The following is a 19,569-nucleotide window of genomic DNA, read 5'->3' on the forward strand; positions in this document are numbered from 1 at the left end:
TTCAGGGAACTTTTAGAACACCCTGCTAATACTGAGTTACATCAGTCCAGCCAAGAGGTACTGAATGCATCTTGAGACAGGACATACAAACATTATTTTTCCTGAGTTGTCAATTTAGTGATACATTTTGACTACATCTGGAAGAGAAAAAGACAAAACACAACAAACATCCTTCCAAAACTTGGAAACTTTATTTACAGTTCAACTCAAGTCACATGCAACATTTTCTTGAAATGAATACCCATGAAATTAGCAAAAAACAAGAAAAAAAAAGCATATTATTTTCTCCAAAATAACAATATACAAAAATAGAGCTTACAAATACTGACTGTCTCCAAAAATATTCTGGCTGCAGAATTCTTAGTTTTACAAACAAATGTCTGTGAAAGTCCACAAACGTAATCAGTGTTAACAAAAAAGAGGCAAGAGGGTGTGTTCAGGTACGCTGCTCAAGCTGGGAGGTGGGAGGATTTGTTTGGACATTTAAAATAAAAACGGGGGGAGGGGGGGAGTATTGGTGGGTAAGGAGGTCACTACTGGAGCAGTGGTGAAATAAATAGCACACCATACAAACAAGAAGAAAGTTCACTTCAGGGCGTCAGTGATAGAGATTTCAAAATAAAATTAAATGGTCTGGTCGCTAAAATCAACCACGGAAATGTAACGCAACCCTCATCTGAAAGGAAAAGGTAACAACTTGACTCTTTTATGAATAAAACTGAGTCTGTTACATTCCCCCATCAAACGCCTTGCCCTAAAGGGACAATAATAAAAGTGGCTTGTGAGGCCGTCATTCGGAAGCTCTCCACTCACAATACGAGTAGATTCTCGGTGTAAAACTGTGCTCCTGACTGTCGTCTATTTATAGCCCGAGGTAACTCAGGAGCGGCGCTGACGTCAACGGTGATTTCAGCGGTGGGAAGTCGTTCATTACTATATTCATGACTGGCTCAGCTTCCAGCCTCTTCTGCTCACAGCCTCACAGAAACTCCCTCGCATCTCTTTGCTCGATCAATCTGATTCACCGTGGGTTGGCGCGCTCTCTTTTAGCGGGATCGGGACGGCACGCGGGAAGGAAAAAAAAAATCAGGTGGAAGGTGTTTTACAATCGAGCAACATTTAAGATAGAGCAGACTGCGGGGAAGTGTCAGCTGCCGTTCAGTTTACAGGAAGGAGCTTTTTCTTCTTTGTGCACCGTGTGTAAATACACTATTTACGTTACTAGCATCTACATACATCTAACAGTGGTGAAACAAAGTGGCAACTTGACTACGCAAAATAGCACATTTTCACATTAAATCTCTCCTTTTTCTCCTGAAACATACATTCAAAGACAAATCCACTAGCAGGAACAAAGCATTAAGACTTGTGTTATTACCAGCGTCTATCGGGGGACAATGGAAGAAAGATAAAGTGAAGATCTGGGATTAATAGAAGTGCAGAAAAACAGTCACAGCCTTTTTGTAACCGAAACCGAGAAGAGAGAAGGCAACAAATTCTGCCCGTCACACGCTGCAGGATTTGATGCTGCTTCATTTGTTCAACATAAAACTCTTTTGAAGTGGAGATGTTGTCTGATACACGCCCTGCTCACCTAGTGTCCTAATAAGTCTGTTTGGGATTGGCCAATACGTTTCAATCAGCCTTAACATTTTTATGTAGCACCGTGCTGCTTCCATGCAGGAGGAGTGACCGTCACACAAGACAGAAAAATAACCCTGTTTTTGTTCTTATTTAATGTCCACAGAGGTCAACACTGCGGTGTGTGTGGCCTGACATTCAGATCAAAGCAACAATGGAAGAAGCATCGTCCACGTATTGTGAACCTCAACCTTTGTGTAATAATTGAGAAAGAAAGCAGCCAGAAAACAGAACAATCAGTTAGCATGTTAGCCCTGACAGAAAGCTCACTTTTTGTAGTGGGGGCTCATTTTTTGTTGCTGTTGTTTGTGCTTCTAAAAAAGGTAACACACAGCTGTTACTGAATATCACACATCATTGATAAAATGACTATCTCTAATTCATCTCAGAGTGATGAAGCTTTTTTCTTTTAGCCCAACAAGATATTAACAGGAGACAAAAACAAAAACACAAAGGTCAGGGGTTCAGGGTTAATGTATGTGTGGCACGAAACAAAAGCACCCTGTACTATACAGAGAGAGGCGAGGGGCGAAAGCGCCAGAATACCACGGCCAAAAAGCTGAACCTGTGTGCGCGTGTGTGAATGAAACTGCTGCTTCATTACAACCTGCTGACTGCTACCTCTGTGGGTGGGGGCCAGAGGGGGGTTCGCGGCTCGAGCCCCTCCCAATGTATGTGTGGAAATGTTGCCTGAAAGCTATGCTGAGTCCACTAACTCGTTCTCTCTATGAAGCTGTACCGAGATATCACAATAAATATATATATATATATATATCTATTTTAAAAAAGCATAAATACTAGAGCGGAAGCAAAAACAAATTCAGCGGTAAAAGCAGCGTGCTTAAACTCAGAAGTCATTCAGATTCAGATTCAGAGGGACGTGCGGTGATATTTCGAGTGACGCCGACTCGACCGTATGACACTTTGTTTCTGTGAAATGTTTGCGAAGACGAGTCTCTGCGGCACCCGCGCAGCTCGGCTTCAATGAAATAAAAACGCTGCGAAGCAAAGCGCAACATCTGTGTTAGTTGGGAAACGTCTGAGTGCTTGATTACTTGGGTCTGTTTAACTGTTTAAAGATTAAGCATCAGTGCATACACACCAACACAATTTGAGGTTAAAACAGTGGGCACTGTGAAATGTTGATTTCCTGTGACTGATCCCAACTGTGAGTAATGCCTGGATTGTGGAGGGCTGACAGTATCCACACATGGCTGATGCTATAATTTGTTCACTGCATCATCTTTATGTGTTTGAATCCTTACAAAAAAGGAGAACTGTAACATTATGAATGAGTAATGATGTGGGAACAAATTCTTCATGTTTCATCTGAATTGTGTGCATGTGGGTTGTGTGCGTGTAAAAACCTTTCACATTCAGTCAGACATAAAGTCGAGGATACTTTGACTTCGGTTTCTTGTGTGTGTGTGCAGCACAAACTAAACAAACTTTCCAAATTTTCCCTTTCTGATGTGTATGTACATTTTGTTTGTTAACAAAAAAAAAATCCAAAATGACCTAACCCTGGTTTATTTGTACTGTACATGGAAATGAGCGTTAATGATAAAATATATTGACCTTGGGACTACGAGCCACATGCAAATTCAGGTTTGCCTTTCTCATAAAGTGCTTGTTAAATAAAAGAAAAACTATTGAGATTTTAGTGTACTGTAGTTCTTTTGTCTTTTCCTTCTTCCTCCTGGTCTTTCGCTGGTGTCCCCAGAAAAGTGCTTTGGTTGTGAAAAAGTTATCGACCGTCTCGGTCGAAAAGGAAAACTTCTTCGTTATCAGCTCTTCTTCATTGTCCGTGAAAATAAAAATACATGAAAACACATGACTCTCAGTTAGAGCAGATGTCAGGAAATCCTTTTGTGAACCGATGCAAAAAGATACGAGAGGTGGCGATGGCGGCAGATTCGCAGCTTTTGTGTAGATCTGAGCATTAGCTCCAGTTTCTCCAGTCTGTCCACGCACTCATACCAAAAGTGTACCTGTACAGGTAAGAGCATGAGTGTCGGGATGCGTGTGTTTGTAGTGTACTGTGAAGGAGGCCGTCAGTCTGCTACACCAAGTTCTCAATACCAGGCAAAGGCTGCTCTATCTGCACAGGAGGGTCTGTGCTGCCGGCCTGCTGGGCGAGCTGCAAGACGGGCATGTTGCACAGCGGGCACACTTTCCTCACCTCCAGCCACTTAATGAGGCACCTGAAGGAAAGAAAAAGCACAGCGCTTATAGTTAAAGGCAGGGATGAAAGAAGTGAGTGATTCAGAGGGTACAGGAAATATAGGATAGCAGCTTGTAAGCAGGAAAAAGCATCAAAATCAGAATCAGCTTTATTGATTATTATGGGTTCACATACACGGAGATGGGCTCCGGTTAGCTCTTAGCTCTCAATGTACGTAACGGAATTGATAACTGACAACAGCAATACGTATGGCATATTTATATTTACATGTGCAGTGGTGCCACAATGTTGTAATAAATTATGGAATAAACAAAATGTGGTATGTTTAAATCAATTTAGAGAATGTGCCATGACAGTTTTTCCACCAGTGGGCGCTAATAAATCGCATGATGTAGCCGTTAAAACATTCGCTTTACGGCAGCGGTCCCCAACCTTTTTTGCGCCACGGACTGGTTTATGCCCGACAATATTTTCACGGACAGGCCTTTAAGGTGTCACGGATAAATACAACAAAATAAAACTAGAACCGGTACCGAAAAAAAGAAGATTTATTCATAACACACATGAAAAGATCCAGGAAAACAGAGTTAACGATAAAAACGATAACAAAATAACGCTGAAAACCGATAAAAACCCTGAAAACCACACATTTCACACCTGAGCCTCAACTCTCGCGGCCCGGTACCGGTCCGAGGCCTGGGGGTTGGGGACCGCTGCTTTACGGGGGTTACACTTCTTTATTAAATCTACCCCATAGGGTACGTCATAACCACAGACCCCTTTGATGGAAACGAGATGGTAACGAAGTATGAAGAACTATGAAGAAATGCACTGACACTTTTGTAAACAAATAAAAACAAGACAAAATTTCTCTGGAGAGACGAGATCCAATCAGAATTAATCTCCTGCAGTAAGGTTAGACGCACACGTTTGATCAGCCCCCCCATTTTTTAAAACCTAAAACTAGACCAAAACTACAAGAATTTAGATGCCTAAATTATGACTAAAACTAAGTATGAATTAAAGACTTGCACATGAGTCTCAGGAGGGGTCACAAGTTAGTGATGTTTTACATGATAAATTACATCTGGAAGACCATCTGGTATAAAATCTATCCCAAATTTAAAAAAAACAAACAAACAAACAAAAAAAACCCACGCAGAGTGGAAAATAAAGGGGGCAAATAAATATAAACCTCATATACCAAAGACAACTTTTTTTTCTGGGTTTATCCTAAAATATTTGTGTCTGCATGTTCTCCACATGCTTGCGCGGCTTTCTATCCGGTTGTTCAGTCTGACGTCACTAGCAGTGTCTGGACCTAAACTCCGCTGCAGGTCCATATATCAAACGATCACTGTGGCATTACTGAGAGTTGAAAAACTGTCTAAAGTCTTTCATCTTTAATAAAATGATCAGCGTTCTGCTCTACCAGGTGTAACAATTGAGTTTAACATCCAGGCATCCATGAAAACGGAATTTATGACATTTAACGGAGTTAGAAGTTAGCAGGGAGTTAGCTCGCTAGCTTCTATCTAAATACAATATAGCATGTCCTGACTGCGGGGTTTTGGAAACAAATTAAAACGTAAAGCGTTCTTTGCCACAAGTTTCATCTCATAAGTAAATACGTGTTTTGTTTCTCAGTCTTTTGGTCATTACCCAGAGCTCATAATAATAATTAAGTGGTCAAATGTAGATCACCAGAGGTTTGGCTTTCTGTCTTCCAGTGGCTGTGTTCAAGAGGAAAATATGAAACATATATCAGCTCATTAACCAGCAAAAAAAACAACACATACATTTGCAAACCGTCACACATCTATTCCTAGAGCCGCTCAGACCCAAGTGTAGCCAAAATCCTCATAAAGAGACAGCCAGGTGAGAGGAGATTTATTTCCAGCTCTCAGAGTGCAACACTTTAAGCCGTTAATAACCACAAACAACATCTACAACTGTATGTACACATCCACAAATCTTGATACAGATTTTGATTACATGCAAGGATCAAGACAAACATATCTCTAAATTCACAAATAATTCTGCACTTGCATGACTCACTAGCACTTCTTTTATTTTATTTCTTTTTCATTAACCAAACATTCACTGGAACCCTATTTTTCTTGTATAATTTGCCTCTCTTCTCATCATTTGTAAAAAGATCTACCCAGCAATACCCTCCTCAATAAACCTTTTCCTCTGCACAGCGGCATGCCTTTCCTTACCTTGCACTAGAGCAGAGCAGTGTGTATATATAGAGGTGAGAGGTCACTACTCTTGCAGCAACTGCAGAGAAAAACTAGGCCAAGGGAGGCATCGTGCTGTTATAATGAACTCAGTTGAAGTAGGAGGCCATGGAGGGAGGTGTGGGACAAACAGGCTGAAGCAATCCAACATGTCATCTGCAGTTCCCAATTCATAAACACTGGGCTTTAGTTTAGTGTCCCAAAAACATGCAACTCTGAGGCATTTGTTATTGTTGGCTTCCACACAAACGCAACAAGCTTGACAATAATTGTTCACCCTAAGTCTCTGAAATTGCAGAACATCTAGCGATTTGTATTTACTATACCTAAAAAGTGGGAAAATCAATGGAAATACACCATCCAGATAAAGAAATCTTTAATGACTTGTTTGTCCTTGACTGGATGTGTACAAACGTGTGTGTCTGTGTGTGCTTGTGCATGTCAATAAGACCGTGTACTTACTTCCTATGAAAGGCGTGTTTGCATGGACAAATCCCCAGCTCATCTTTCTGTTTGAACTCCTCCAAGCACACTGCACAAATCTGAAAGAGATCGGGGGAGTTAGGAGGTGCTTTCTGTATAAAGCCATGCATCATTTTAGCTTTGTGTTAGTGAAAAGAACAAACACACACACACAAAAAAAAACTTTTACCAACAACACCAAAAACTTAACAAAAACCCACCCCAGAACAGCCTGAAAAAAACCCCAAAACCACGGAAAAAAGTCCAAGTGACCAACTATGCCTGTTGTATAACTCTGATGCAACACTCATGGGGACTTGTTCCATTCGCGGCCAAGAGGCCACACATTACAGTAGTTTTGGTTTTCCCCTTTTCAACAGGAAAGCAATCAACACTGTAATGCAGATGGTGAGAGATTATCAGTTCATTTCTGGAGTCGTAAGTTAGAAAAGCTGAGAGATCTTCAGATCTGGTTTGAATGAAACAAGAAAGCATACTAAAGCCCACACTATGACTACAATTCAAGACTTTAAACTCGATTGTAAGACAGTAACCATTTCTGGGCAGTTCAGCTCAAGTTCCCTGAAAAAAAAGTCCTTGTCAGGGTCATTAAGAAATTCCCGATGAGCAGGATGTGGATGCCATTTTGGTTTAAACAAAAACACTTTCAACTAGCGTAACAGGTCACCTTATAGTTTTAGCTAACTGTTGTGGTTGTGTGGAATTCTTGGAAATTAGGAAGTGAAACATGTGGGGATGGAAAAAATAATATTCCACTGATCCGTTCACCCCTCCACCGCCTGCAAATTCTATTTTGGTGGCTTTAGATGAGCGTGATGATGAGCCCTTGGCCTTTAACTGGGTTAAGAATAGATCCTGGGTTCGTAATGTTGTCACAATCGATTGCAGTAATATTATGATAGCCTATTATGAGCAACACTGGCTCAATCATCCCCTTCCCCCTGACTTTGAGTAACTGCAGGCCTTTCATCAAAGAAACAATGCAGCCCTTTCATGTAGTCGCTGGAATTCAGCGCTCATCAAAATTCCCCTATGAGAGACCCAGCAGAGAACGTTATTTCTAAAACTCCTACACTGTAGGAGTTTTAGAAATAACGTTCTCTGCTGGACCTACAGCATCCATCCATCTATACATTTTCTTCCACCAATCCGATTCAAAGTTGCAGAGTTACTATAGCCTATCCCATCTGTCATAGGGTGGAAGGCAGGCAATTAGTTTTCCCCCATACAATACTGAGTTTAAATTAACTGGCAACTCAAGAAAGCATTGTTAAACCCAGATTTATCTTCATTACAACTGCTTGGGAAGGCTAGGAGAGCTTCCTAGCCTTCTTGGTAGTCTTGGTAATGTGGCCAGACTAATTTAAAAACGGTTGCCATTACTCCCCAACTGTTTTACATGGATTACGACTTTTCTGCACTTAGAGTAACAGGTTTTCTTCACTTCACCCATCTCTTTTTTGCTTCATTTCATACATATGGAAGGGAACAGACATAAGTATATTACTCCAGAAATAGAAAACTAGACTCTGAAATCACATTAGCTTCTGTCTATTTTCTCTCTTTTTTGTGTTTGATCAATGTAGCTGACTGACACGCACGCTCATTTTAAATTTGTGCTGAAGTGCAAGCATTGAGCGATGCCTGTGCATGACCGTCGGTGACGCAGGTCTTATTATGATGGAGATGCTGACGCGAATCTATGGTGGGGCAAATTATACAGTTCACAAACACCCAAGAACCACACGGCACACTAAGCGCTATTTGACGTGCTACTTATTTCAGGCATGCTGGCTACATTTGATCAATTCAGATGCAGATGGATTTCTCTTCCAGTAAGAAGAGTGCTCTCTCAATTTAATGTTGCTTGAAACAAATTAAAATGAGAAGTATCCTGCAAGAGTCATCGTTCCCAACCGTTCCTATAACTTGCAGCAAATCTTACTACCTATCCATGCCATCAATGGCCAGCTGGGATGATTTCACAGTGGAGGTAAAGTCTAGGGAAGTATTGTGAACTCTGAAATAGATAAACTGTTGGTCAATTTTCATACAGCCTTTACAGTAGAAGCTTTTAATGAGGGGCTCACTGGCTATTCAAACTCGACGACATTTTCTCTCTAACTTCTATTTTACAAGTGCTGAATGGATGACTGTGGATGAAAAGAACAGTATGGGGGGCTTTAGCTTCCACTCCTGAGGAGTTTTGGACACACAACACTTCTCTGTTAAGATGTCTGCTTTGGTCTCTTGATTGGTGAATAGATCAGTGTTCTTGTTTTTCTCAGTGCCTTTTTCTGTGGCGTCACCCTCACGGCTTAGATGTGACACTGTCGGCCAACTTTTGACAGAACCTATTTTTTCACTGTTAAGTGGATTAATCCTGCAAGCTTCCAAAAACTGTACAAAAAAACCCCAAAAGACACTCTACCCTCTTGTTGATTTTATTGAAGCAAGAACAGTACATGAATGCCAAGCAATGCTCTGCACGTACAAATTTACCAGACAAAGAGCGTTCTTCATTCAACTCAGCCAAGCAACAGAAAGAGATCAAATTAACAGGTAGAGAAAAAGACCATCCGAGGATCAGCGTAATGCTTAAAACGAAATTGTGAGAAAGAGCAGACGTGTGAAGGACTCCGATCTCCTCATCTCTAGTGATGAGAACATGTTGCCTAGCACGCTGGGACCACAAACTGTAATTACCACCCACAGTCTTACCACTTTCTACTGTGTAAAGAGGTACTAAGAGGAACATTAATACCAAGAGTTTCACAGTTTCCCCATCTGCAGACGTTTACTTTCATTTCAATCTCTGCATGTACACTTTTTAAAATTAAAAGTTTAGAGGAAGCTGAAGTTTATGATGATGCACTTACATTAAAATCAGGTTACTAACCTTTAGCCATCATTTTTTAACAGGAACACACAACATGTAACATACAGTTAAAAAAGATTTTTTTAAAAAAGCTCCACCAATGTGTAAAAGAAACAAAACACTCGCCAAAACCCATCAGTGACAAACAAAATGACGCTATAATGTATTAGATGTATTCTTTGAATTTAATGCAGCAAACATCTCTAAAAGAAAAGAAAAAAAAAAAGCAAAATAAACTCCTCACAAAGCAAAACGAACCCTTACAATGCCAAATATTTGCTACATGAGTTTATGATACCTCCATATTATCAATCTAATTCTATTTTTTTAAAGATACAATGTAAACAATAACTTGCCCAAATTCCAAATAACACAAATTAATTAATTTCGTATTTGTCAGAAACTTCAATAAACACTCTAGTTTCAAATAATTTTACTTTTCTGGGCTTTTACACGGTTAAAACAACTGAATGTTTACAATAGGCAGTTGCTGCCACTTGCTAACTGTATTCTTGCATACATATTCCCAGGCTATTCATCCAGCTCAACATCAATAACTCTCAACATATGACCAACAACCATATCAAACTGATAAAGCAAATTACACAGCACTAGATAAGATGAATGAAAGATAAAGATATGAAATCATTACCTCTGCCCTACATAGATAGGAAAATGCAACCACAGCAAATAGACACAGTGTTATGTATTGCACTGCTGGAACATGACAGGCATATTTCATGCAGGTCTCAAAGCGTGACTTTTAGTTTTTTTTTAATCAAAGTCATTCAGCACTGATGTGTTTGTGCAGCTTTTCCTATTTTAAAAACGTCCCAAAAACAACACGATACACTTGGGAGTTGGGGGGAGGGTTTCCAAGCATCTGGTATATTTTTAGATGTGTGCACTTGTTTATAACTACAAATACACACACACACAAAAAAAAAAGTCTGAGAAGACACAGAAGCATGAACTTCATGTGATGCTATTACGACAGCCACTCTTTACATAAAACCGACATAACATGTAAGACTGGGATCAAAGCCATGCTAAAAACAGCACCAGCTTAGGATGGTGCTGTTCAAGTTACAGACTTATATAAACACTCAGTGGGTTCCATATTACACTGCTATGCTATATATATAAAAGACCAAATCCACGTAGCTTAGGCTGTGCTCATTTCCACCGGGTAATCCTGTGAGCCTGGAACTGGGTCAGCCTTGTGTGCATATATATTATTGTCCTTAAACACAGCTTGGTTACTCTGTCACGCGCTTCATTCACACGACACTTTGTGATGCTTTCTCCCTCGATTCCTAATAACATAAATAAAACCCCGAAGCCTGATGGGACAGCAGGAAATTCCAGCACGGCTGATGAGAAAATATGGCCATGCCTGTGCCAAAGCACACACGAAGATGCTATTTGTTGACATTTCATTTTCGCTGCTCTGTTAAAAGGCTGTCCGCAAGAAGCGATGCAGCTTTACTTCTGCGTTTGTAATTTTCCAACCACACTGAGCTGACACCGAGCATTACGTAATAATAACAGGGAGGACGTTAATGCCTTAACTACACCTTTTCACATGACAATGAGTGAAGACACATGTTGAATGTTGGATGACAAACAGTGCGTATCAGTCATCACTGTTGTCAAACCAAATCTTAACAAACCCTGTTCAAACACGGTGAACGTCTGTTCGCGATGTTTATTGCATAACATCTTTGCGGACGTCGCACTCGTTTTACATTGTGGGCCACATAGGGATCACTTTGATGTTAATCCCAGAGATATCTTAATATAAAAAAGACATGCAATTCCAACAGCATGTGTCAGTTTCTCTACACGATAAAAAAATAAATGTTTGAAATTACAGATAAAGTTTTAGTTAAAAGACTAAAATCTCTGCCCTCCTTCACTTGTTCCAAAGCCATCCAGTTGGCCAGATTGGAGTCTTTGCCAGGCCAATTCTAGCCCCTGGATCTTATGTTTGATACCTCTGCTCTAAACTTTTTTTGTAACATTAAATTGTTGCTTCACAGGCCCAGAGCTCTGGACTTTGTTTTAAATTAAATGACGACCCAGGACATCTCCTATGCAAGTACAAAACTAAGAGGATGAGATTTAAAAACCTGAATAAAAACACACGGTGGGGCTACAGCTAAGACGTTTGTGACTGACAGGTTTAAAATTGACAGAGAAAAGTGTCTGCTGCTGATACTGCGTGACAAACTGTTGCAGTAGACGCAGCAAGCCTTGACAGTGATGCCTGATATTAGCCAACGAAACAGAAAAGCACTTACCTCATGCAAATTTAGCTCTTTGACTTTTTCCTTCTGAATGACCTAAAGGTGCAACAACAGAAGAAGAACCATTAGTTAGATTAACACTGTATGAGAATAATTATAACCAGTTCCTGAACAGAAACATCACAATATTATACACTAAAATGTGTGATTAACAATCAGAGAGACACAACGCACAAAACATGTGTTTATATTCTGTGATGCCATGTTTGGATGCTTTTTGCATGCTGGTAATACGCAGTATTACATAATGTAAGTTTGTTAACACCTTCCATCTCTCTTTCTTTCTTTACACGCTATTATCTGCTCACATCTTTCACATAACCGTGACTTTTCCGGAAGTGCTGGACGTGCACGCGTGCTTACAAAAAACACAAACCCTTTAAAATTCTTGCTGCTGCCTAAGGAGTCAGCAATGGGAATTTTAAATGATGGCCAATGCACAGCTGATATAAACTAGACACTGCAATGATACTTCATTTCTGCGATGCATTCTCTGAAGTGTGTGTGTGTGTGTGTGTGTGTGTGTGTGTGTGTGTGTGTGTGTGTGTGTGTGTGTGTGTGTGTGTGTGTGTGTGTGTGTGTGTGTGCGCGCGCTTTTTCTTACTTGTTTGTAAGCATATAGTTCTTTGTGCGCCTGGTGCCGTAACCTGGGGAGAAGTAAAGACAAAACACCTTTTTGATTAATAATTGGCCTCCTTCACTTGACTCTATAACACAGAAACAATCCACATGTCCTGAAAAATTTTTTTCCTAGAGTCAGTCTACTCTAGTTTATCAGCAGGGGTGCTTTAATTAAAATGATAAACACTGTCATAACTTGGTGTACATAACTAGTTCAGAAATTATTTCGCTAAGAGACAGAGCAGTGCGCAACCATGAGATATGTTTGGGTTGTGCATTTTTCTCGTGAGTGCACGAGTCCTGCTTCTGGCAAGCTTCACCCCCTCACACAGGGTAAGTAAAATATTTCTAAAGCAACATGTTTTTAAATCTTTTTGACTAGCAATGCAGAAGCTGAGACCAGGGAAGAGAGCCTGGAGAGCTGGAGGTATGCAATGGAGAGGAGAAAGAGTAAAGGCAGCAGAAGCGAGACAGAATACACGTGTGTGAATGAGAGGGCAAGTGCAGGAAAGGAGACCATGCAAGGATGAAAGGCAGTGAAGGTCGATGAGTTTAAATACATGGGGTCAACCATCCAAAGAAACAGACAATGGATAAGAGAGGTGAAGAAGAGAGTGCAGACACGGAGATGTAGTGAGACCTACTATGATGTATGATTTAGAGACGGTGGCACGGACAAAAAGACAGGAGGCTAAGCTGAAGATGCTAAGTAATTCACTGGGAATGACCAGCAGGGATTAGAAACGGGTACATCAGAGTTTGGACACAAAGTTGAAGCAGCAAAGCCGAGATGGTTTGTTGCAAAGGAGGGCTAATGGATATATTCATAAAAGGGTGTTGAAGATGGAGCTGCCAGGCAGGAGGAAAAGAGGAAGATCACAGAAGTTCATGGATGAGCAACAGAAGACATGCAGAGGGTTGATGGAGGCAGACGAGTCGCTGTGGCGACCCCTAAAGGGAGCAGCCGAAAGGAAAGAAAGAAGACGATGAAGGAGAACGCAGTAGTAAGCAAATTACATATTAACAGATACTCTTGGTTTCCTGTCAAAACAAGCACTGAACCTAAGGTAAAATATCAACTCACATCACCAAAAACACAGCGGATCATACATTAAAAGCATTACTGCAGGTTCCTGAGGCACTCTATAAAAGCACAACAAGAGTACCGGTCGATACAACCCGAGTTTAAGCTACAAAAAACATTCAGACAACAGGAAGAACACTGGATAAGAGGTTCTAGGTACTGAGAGGCAGAATAGCATATGCAAAAACAAACAAACAAATAAATAAATGAAATAAAAAATTAGGGAAGGAAAAAAAGAGCAAAAGAGATAGGAAAAATTCATAGGTTTGTAAGATTTACCTCCATTACAAGTAACCTTAACCTCTCGCAGCAGAGTGAGAGGGATCTGTAAAACAAGCAGCACAGTCTAGGAGAGAAACTGACATTTTGAAAGAGGTCAGCAGGTAAAGGTGCAGAGACTCCCAGGGGTAGGGGACAAGATCATGGGAGGGTGGGTCATAGGTGACTGATGGGGGGGAGGGAGGGGGGGGGTGCTCATTAGCCCACAAGTACAATGTAAAAGTGGGCAAAAGTGGGAGAATACTTAATATGAGAACCAGGTGCCAAATAGGATAGAATTACGCTGCAGTCAGTGCCACCTACATAAAAACATGTATCATCTGCCCTGTGGTATCATGAGCACGTAATGAATATTATAAACTGCAGTGATGACTAACAGATTCAAATATACTTGCCGCATTTGTTCAGTGCTCCTTTTCCACGTTACAGAAACACCCAATACTTAAGACTCTTTGAATGTTTGTGCAAACTGAACTGCATATTTTGCACCTGTGTGTGTATGGATTAGAGACTCGCTGAGAGATGTGGTTGCGTTTCTCTGTGAGAGTCTGCCTTCTGTCAAAATGTATCTGCGAGTATATGTCTGCTGGAATCTTGCGAGTGAACTCTAACGTGTTACTTCATCTCTCCTTTCTCGCCCCTGCCGGTGATGCTTTACTGCACAGAAACCTTAAGATTCCCCCTTCATGGTGGTGTGAGCCGTGTCCACAGAGCTCCACAAAGTATTTCCCAAATATGGAGCAATCGTGTCATTTTTTTTAAATTATCGGACACCATGAGAAAATTTATACATATACTCATAACTGATTCACCCTTTGGGAGACTGCATCTTTAGAAGTCTTTTTATGGAGCCAAAATCGCTCATTTGCATTTAGAGAGTGAACCTGGCAATGTCAGCTTTTAGTACTGAATCATGGGACTGCATCAAAGTCATTAAGTGTCTCTTTACAGTTAGATGAGGAATTGTAAGGACACAAGAGGAGTTAATCTACTTACCATTTGCCCTGCAAGACAGGACATGACAAGACGGCGAGGGGAGAAATTTTTGAGCAACTGCTGCTTCTCACTGTTTTAGATAAAAAACGCTGGGCATTATTTGTGTTCAGTCTGCTGCTGCTAGGATAAAACCCGTGTTGCAACAGCAGCCGGGACAATTTGATTAGGCCAGTCGGCTTACAAAAGGAGCTAGCAAGGGAATGAAATCATGTCCACACTAATACGTTTTCATTTTAAAAAGCAAAACTTTCTGGATGTTTATAGCTAGTGTCCACATGGCCCTGACTCCTACAGAAAAGTTCTGAAAATGCTGCTGGACACATCTTAGCTTGTGCTTTTTTATTATTCAAACTAGGAGCGCCGCAGATCAAACACAGTTTAATGTCAAGTCCAGCTAATTAGGATCTTTTAGCTAACGGCCCTGCTAGGTCATTCCTAGAATAGCTTAGTGTGTGGGATAGGGCTGTTCGATATAACGATATATATCGGATGACGATATAAAAACGTCTATCGTTTCATTTTACGCTATCGTTTGTTTCGTGGTGTCGCAAAATAAACTGTTTATGGCAATATTTTTTTATCGTTTTGATGGTCACTGTAGTGGCTATATTAATTTCTTAAAGTTCTCTCTTTCTCTTATATTTTATATAACCAGTGTTGGGGAGTAACGGAATAAATGTACCGCCATTACGTATTTAAAATACAGAATATGAGTAACTGTATTCCGTTACAGTTACCGTTTAAAAAGGTGGTATTCAGAATACAGTTACTTTGTTGAAATAAATGGATTACACGGCGGTACTTTCCTGTTTCATATTGTGGCGGGTCCGGACTGTTTGGGTTTTGTTTGACAGCTACGTTCTGTTGTTCCAGGCGGCAGCGTTACGGTTGCCATGGTGATGCAGTCTCTCTGCAACTGTGTGTTTCCTGGGTGAGAGAGCGCTTTTTTGTTGTTGTTGTTGTTGTGCTAAGCTAATAGGCCTAATGAATGTAGCCTTATGGCAGTGTAGTCCGTGCTGCAGGGAGAATGGACTGCCATACCAGTTATGTGTCTGTGAGCGCGAGGAGGGAGAAAAATGTGAGTGGAAAAGTACGAGCTGTCACCGAGCAGAAACAATAATAACCACTTCAGCCAAGAAGAGTGCCTGATGAGCCCAGTTGTAAGTTAACTATTAAGACTCGACTGTACACTGTGTTCGTGTTTTCCTCCGAAACAATAAGTTCCGTTGGAGCAGCCTTTCAACGCCTCTCTCTGTCTCTATTTTTCAGCTACGAGCCCGACACGGAACCAACGTATTAGCCAGAGGTCCCTTTACTACGGTTCGGAGCCACGGACCTTCAGTAATAGTAATAAATCACACAGCAACAGTACATTCATGCAGTTGTAAAAAGCATGATAATATATCCAAAGTAATCCTAAGTATGCAGAATACGTTACTCTCATTGAGTAACGTAACGGAATACATTACAAAATACATTTTGGGGCATGTATTCTGTAATCTGTAGTGGAATACATTTTAAAAGTAACCTTCCCAACACTGTATATAACCACACTACGGACGGACAAGCGCCTGTTTTTATGCGTTGTCGTTAGCAACAACGACGGTAAAACCATCGCGTGTCCGCTTGTTTATGTTCCACATAAACCTTTCACAATAAAGCTCAAGATCCTGTTGAGACTTTTCAAAATAAACTGAATCACGTGAAAGAGCAGATTATTTACGGATGAGAAGTAAAAAAGAGCCAGCAGGTGCTAAAAAAATAAACCTTAGACTCAAACGTTAGAACAGGCAACCCGCAGCACGCCGTGTAATAAATACAAAGAAAACGGCGGCCGGTACAACTTATGTCTAAAAATGTATCGTTTCATGCATCGGTTAAAACACTCGACTCCGGGTAAAGGACGCGCAGCTGGAAACACTTCCCGCAAGTCGAGCTGCCCGAGATTCACAGAATTTACAGAAAATGTTACATTTTTGTGATTTATATCGTTATCTGGACGATAAAATTCTTATATATCGGGATATGAGATTTTGGTCATATCGCACAGCCCTTGCTGGGGATGTTTTAAACTCCCCAAAAGAAACATCCTGTTTTGTTCTTCTGTTAAATGAACATTACGCTGTCTCTTCACATTACAGACAAGCGGGACTTGCCATGCTCCAACATTACTGCTATCTTTCTATTAACTAGCTACAGCCGCTAACTCAATGATAACTTAACGGAAAAGACATGTGGCTGTGTGGTAACATTTAACTGTGTGCACTGGCCTGGTTAATATGTACGTTAACAGTTGGATACTTGTCAGTGTCTCAGCTGCTTTGCCAAGTCTGTTGCGTTGCTGTGGCTGCGTGTCCGTGAAGATCGCACCATTAGGATGATTGCAAACGAGTATCTAAATTTTGGTACTAAATGCTATAGTAAGAATTGGCCTCATCTGGACAGCCAGACACGCATTTGGAAGCAGTTAGTATTTGCTGTCCTCTACCTCATGACCTTCTCTAGAGAACAAAAAGACATCAGCCCTGGCTAACTGGACACTTCAACATGGATTATGAATCACAACACGTTCACGCCACTTCTGTCAACACAAACAGTTATGCGATGTACGCTTTTAACCATTTCAGTAAGTCCAGAGATGGTTTTCGTAACGTTACTAAACAGATGAGTGTTCATCTGTTTAGGGATGGTTTTTTGTCAAAAGCAGCGTATCAAAATGAAAACGTATTAGTGTAGATGTAGCTGGTAAGTAGCAATCTCTGAATTTTCCTTTAAAGGAAATAATTACACTAAAGATGCTGTGCTTACAAAGGGGCTTAAAAAAAAGATTAGTTACAAGCAACATGTTTAAACACCAGTGGAAGTTTAATGCATATCCTAAAGGTTTAGGTTAGGTTAAGTGGCAATAAAGCAGCAAATAAATAAATGAATAAAAAAAGTTATTACTAGTTTCTTTGACATGTAGTGCCATGATCATCATAATGTATCAAAAAACCACTTTGGATATCAGCCATTTTTAAATATTTTTTAAGATATCAAATTGTTATATATGTATATCAGAGAAACTTTCTCCAAACTGTGCTGTTGAAACATTTTTCCCCACTTGTGAGAAAACTATTAGCAAATGCTTATTAACACACATTTCTCAAAAAAAGGAAGAAAACAAGAGCTTTTTTCTTTCCCCACAAAATCTCAGCCTAAAGCGGCAGTGACAAGTGCCATACAGTATGTTGTTAAAGGCTACAAGGTCATGTTATGTAACCAGCTCGCACGTATGCACAAGCATTTCCATGTTTCTGAATTACTAGTTATAAAGAACTCATTAACATTAAGCCATTTTCAGTACTCAACATCTCCTCACATTATGCAAAAATATGGACAGAGCTAAAGTGAAACAGTACAAGGGGAATTCTGAATGAATGTGAGGCAAACAGACCTAGAGAAAGAGCTATCGTGCCGTTGCATAATGACAGTTTTCAAGTGTCAGATGAGCACTGGCGCTGATGGTTTGGTGGTCAAGTGGTACGCTGTGTTCTAAATCACCATCGTCTTCGAAAACAAGCTTCACACAACCTCTTCTGGACAGAGCTGTGTGAATTACAAATGTGCGCGCAAATTCCAAGCCTGCTGGGGCTGATTTACAGGAATGGGAGAGTAATGATTGGAATTTGCTTCCTAATTTGCACATGTAAATGAATTTGTATAGGCAAATCTGGGAGCCTTCTCAGGTTAACTGATTTACAAATACCAACACAAAAATCAATAAATAATGAATGTATTAAAAAAAATACAACAATGTGTCTCTTTAAATGATTAATAAATGTTTGTATCTTCCATCCTAGCTTTTCAGAGACCACATGCGGTACTAGCACCAGATTAATCTTATGCACACACTAATGTTGCCTGTATGACACTTTATGCCACAAACCCGCATGGCAAAGCAACCATTTCTCTCTCACACACAGACACATTATAAAAATTCCAATCCTCCGCTGATCCCAAGCTAAAGTCTGCATGACTCTTACCTTATTAAGTAGCAGCAGAAGAGGAGGCTGAGGATGAAGACAAAGATGGCTGTCCCAAACACCACAATGTAGATGTTAAGGGGAAGGTTCTGGAACCCTATATTTGGCATCCTGAAACTGTAGTGTGGGAAATCGGAGCTCATGGATAGCCTGGATGGAAAGACACAAATGGACATAAGTACTTCCAGACACCAACACAGTCCACAGAAAGAAAACCCCTTTGTACCAGTAAGAAAACTAAATGACTCTAAGGAGCTGGAGCTGAGGGCATGTCATCATTTTAGAAGTGCTGCTTAACTGTAATACCATATATCTACAAGTGTTACAATTAGTTAACCTTGATGAAGTGATGTAAAATACAATGTAATGATAAAACACGGGTTAACTGGGACTTGTTGTCCAAAGACAAAAACCATCCTGCATGAAGGTAAACTTAAACCTCAGAATCTGCAATGAAAACAAACAGCAGGGCAATGATGCAACGAGTAATAAAGGGCAACTCAGAAAGCACAACTGTGACATTATAGCATTCACGACCTCTTGGTATCGAACCACTAAAGCTTTGTTTCTACCAAAACAAGGCAAGAGAACAGAGAAAATTGTTTATTTATGTAATTTATATCATTTAAAAAGAGTGTAAACACATGTGCAGGCAACTTTTGTTTAATATTTTCTTCCATGTTTGTACTTCTGATAAACTTAATCCATCAAATCCAAGGAACACTAACAAGGATAAACTGGCCAAGTGCTCTTACTCAACTTATGAAAAAGGACAAGACTGGGCATGTCTGAGCCTACCCACAGAAGATGAGGAGGGGGGACCGG

At 40.4% G+C, this 19,569-nt stretch overlaps 1 protein-coding gene across 1 annotated transcript in view; it reads right to left on the reverse strand.

The window, feature by feature from the left end:
• Positions 1 to 3,112: 3,112 nt before the first annotated feature.
• rnf24 (ring finger protein 24) overlaps positions 3,113 to 19,569 on the reverse strand; it is a 28,986-nt gene continuing 12,529 nt past the window's right edge. The window contains exons 2-6 of the mRNA XM_080879971.1: positions 18,745 to 18,894; positions 12,344 to 12,386; positions 11,734 to 11,775; positions 6,532 to 6,611; positions 3,113 to 3,845 (exon numbers count right to left, since the gene is read on the reverse strand). Of these exons, the coding sequence (XP_080736097.1) occupies positions 3,704 to 3,845; positions 6,532 to 6,611; positions 11,734 to 11,775; positions 12,344 to 12,386; positions 18,745 to 18,887 (450 nt within the window). The 5' untranslated portion in view covers positions 18,888 to 18,894 and the 3' untranslated portion in view covers positions 3,113 to 3,703. The remainder of the gene's footprint in view (positions 3,846 to 6,531; positions 6,612 to 11,733; positions 11,776 to 12,343; positions 12,387 to 18,744; positions 18,895 to 19,569) is intronic.

The sequence above is a fragment of the Rhamphochromis sp. 'chilingali' genome, assembly GCF_963969265.1.
Source record: "Rhamphochromis sp. 'chilingali' genome assembly, chromosome: 4".
Lineage (NCBI taxonomy): Eukaryota > Metazoa > Chordata > Actinopteri > Cichliformes > Cichlidae > Rhamphochromis > Rhamphochromis sp. 'chilingali'.